The sequence below is a fragment of the Solanum tuberosum genome, unplaced genomic scaffold, assembly GCF_000226075.1.
Source record: "Solanum tuberosum cultivar DM 1-3 516 R44 unplaced genomic scaffold, SolTub_3.0 scf00118, whole genome shotgun sequence".
In the NCBI taxonomy this organism is placed as follows: domain Eukaryota; kingdom Viridiplantae; phylum Streptophyta; class Magnoliopsida; order Solanales; family Solanaceae; genus Solanum; species Solanum tuberosum.
Window position 1 is genome coordinate 8,474 of NW_006239043.1, and position 3,409 is coordinate 11,882.

Consider the following 3,409-nt stretch of genomic DNA (forward strand, 5'->3'; position numbering starts at 1 on the left):
AAAATAACAACTAAAAATATTTAAGAATCATATAAGAAATTTAGTTGAGTTTCGTAAAAGTACCTACGTCACATAAAATGGAACAGAAAGAGTAATATATATTATTTGAAAATGATATAAGAAGTGCTATAAATCACAATAAATTAACAACTTCAAAATATATTTAACAAAATCACATACAAAAAATTATATAACTCTCCAAATTTCATCGGTGTCACATAAATTGAAACAAAGAACTACTCCCAATTTATGTTATTTACTTTCCTTTTTAGTCAGTCCCAAAAGAATGTCACATTTCTATATTAAGTAACAATTTGATAATAAAATATTTATTTTACCCTTAATGAAATAATTTACAGTCATACAAATTTATATCATTCATTTTGGACCACAAATTTTAAAAGTCTTCATTTCTTTTTTAAACTCCGTGGCGAATCAAACTACCTCACATAAAATGAGACGGACGAAGTAATATACATTGGGCCCGCGCTGGCGCGGGAACCTAATAACTAGTCTATCTATATATATCTATTTATTTTACTTTTTTTATTTAATTTAAAACATCCATATATATAAAGGAGAATCATCATTTATCTTTTTTTTTTATTTATCAGTTAATTTTTGAATTGCTCTAGAGTAATTTCTCATATTTATTCTACATATATAAATTTAAAATCTTCTTCAAATATGCTTTATAAGTTGAAGGCACCCCTTTCACCTCCCAACACCAAGGAAAGTAAAAAGAAAGAAAAAAATACTTTTTTTTTATCTTTTATTTCTTAATAGTTTTTCATATGCCTAATAATTTAATCTTAAATGTATTTATTATATATTATATATATTTTTTATTAAGGGAAACTTTCACATATAGCCACTCAAAAATAACCCAATTACTCTCCATAGCTATAGTTTGATAATTACAATTCGTAGTTACATGTTATATGGAGGAGAGAGGCGAGTGAGACTGGGAGAGAGAAGAGAGAGGCGAGTGAGACTGGGAGAGAGAGGAGAGAGGCGAGAGAGAGGGGGCAAAGAGTGGGAGAAAGGTGAATTGTATATGTATATAGGTTAGATAATTGTACATTATACATATGTATTTGTATCTATGGCAAGTGAGATTGGGAGAGGGAGGAGAGAGAGATTGTGAGAGGGAGGAGAGAGGCAAGCGAGATTGGGAGAGGGAGGAGAGAGGCGAGCGAGAGAGGGCAGGAGAGTGGGAGAGAGGTGAATTGTATATGTATATAGGTTAGATAATTGTATATTATACATATGTATTTGTATATTCTGGCGAATTATACATATACAAACGTGACTAATTATACAAACTCGAAGTCAGCCCGCGTAATTAATGTATAATGTTAATCGTGAGTGGTAATTATAGCAAATTATAGCTATGATGAGTAATTAAGTAGTATAAGTTTGCTTAACCGCGTAATTTTCCCTTTTATTAATGCAGTAGAAAGTCACAGAGTCTAATTTATTATAATTATTATCAATAAATTATCGTAATTGCTTTTGTTTTATTTCTCAATAATTTTTCATGTGCCTAAAAATTTAATCTTAAATGTCTTATAATTATAATTATTATCAATAAATTATCTTAATTGCTTTACTTTGTGGGTATGAGATTGCAATTTTTTTTTTTGCTGCATGTGTCTTATGGAGAGATTTTTTAAGCTAACAAACACATAGTTTATTCATAATCTCTTTCTTTGCTTTATTTGTTAGTAGTATTTATAAAAAAAAAAATTTTCTTAATAGAAACATGTCTTTTAGCTAATATGAATAGATTAAAGGGCTATTTTCGTGATAGAATCATGAACGTAAGCTAATATGAAGGGAGTTTATATTCCCTTTAACATAAAATTAATAAGTAATTGTGCAAACTATATAAATATAATTTTTTTTTGTTAAGATATAAGTTTTATTAAAGATCATCTGTACTTTTTGAATATATCTACTTTCCTTAGAATTAAGTCTTAGGTAATGGAAAATTAGATTTATAAAATATAAAAATAATAATTAAATGGATTAAAACGTAAAATCAAATATTGATGCCCTACCCAATTAATTCTGTGATTGAGTTTTTGCTTTCTTACCGACTATCATAAACTATCAATCCGTAGTCATGCCGCCAGTCCCATTGCCGGAGCACGAAGAATCGGATGACGTCGAATCGCCGTCGCCGCCATTGCCGGAGCCTTTGGTAACAGTCGGAGGTGTCAACAAATTTGTTTACTCGGACGAAGAATCGGATGACGAGGAATTGGATTGGCTGAAACAAAAGGTGAATGAAGAAGATGCTGAATCCAGCGAGTCCGAAGATAATTCTTCAGAATGTGACACGCCGGAACGGGATGTGGAGAAACTATGGTATCGCCCTTACTCTCGTGGTGATAGAGTCATTGATAAAGCTTGCTGGATAAGGTATTTTGAACAAATCCATGACAGTGAGGTACCGATTTCTCCCTCTTAGTGTTATCGCAAAAACAGCAATAGATAGATAGCCGTCTTAAGAGTTTCTGATCTACATAATCCCTAGTATTTTAATTTTTGTTGTGTGCATCATATGATTTGAATGGTAAAGTCCTGAAGATTGGATTTCGAAATTTCCTGTTCTGTTCCTGTGATTATTAAGATTGAGCTGATTATCGACTCTTAATAGCGACTTATGTTTGTCTCTAATAGGGATTTGACATCAAAGATTATCCTGGTTCGGCTCCAATGACTTCCATATTTCCCATGCAAGGCTACTTACAACAGCCTGAATTTATGGAAAAGATGAAGGATTTTGCTAGACGGGCAATTCAGCACTACAATGAAAAAATGGTATGCTCTAGTCACATTGTCTTTCTAGTTTTCTTCTATAGAAAGCTGATTGTGTATTCTTTTAGGGCACTTCATATGTGGTTAATGAGATTCTCAAGGTTAATGGGCATGTCATCAAACACTTCATGTACTATATTACCCTTTCAGTCAAGAATGGCGAGAACGAATATTTTCAAGTTAAGGTGGTGGATCGCCTCCATCTATATAATTCTTTGGAATTCCCAATCGTTAGGCCAAGGGTAATGAGATATACATTACTTTTTACTTTATATTGACTAATGACTAAGTTTCAGTATTTGCAAGTTACTAACTCTCTCTCTTCTACTTTTAATGTATGTAGGCGAAGGGAGGTTTGGACATATAGTAGATGTGAAGTCGTGTTGGCTCGGGTTCAAGCTTTAGCTTTACATTTGTCAATGTTGGACATTATTACTAGTAAATTAGGAATTGAAAGTGGGTCATCTATTCTAGTGTTGCGTAAAAAGTTTGTTATAAGTTTTGGAAAGATTGTTCGTTTAAGTTGAAGACAATATAATTGTGTGCTGTTTTATTAATTTATATTCTATTGTTTTGGGCCTTG

General features: G+C 31.8%; 1 protein-coding gene across 1 annotated transcript; it reads left to right on the forward strand.

Moving 5' to 3' along the window:
* The first annotated feature begins 2,051 nt into the window (after positions 1-2,051).
* On the forward strand, positions 2,052-3,409 carry LOC102597746 (uncharacterized). The gene is made up of 4 exons (XM_006350107.2): positions 2,052-2,455; positions 2,689-2,829; positions 2,895-3,068; positions 3,170-3,409. Exons 1-4 carry the CDS (start codon positions 2,129-2,131, stop codon positions 3,191-3,193), a joined length of 666 nt encoding a protein of 221 aa, XP_006350169.1. The 5' UTR covers positions 2,052-2,128; the 3' UTR covers positions 3,194-3,409.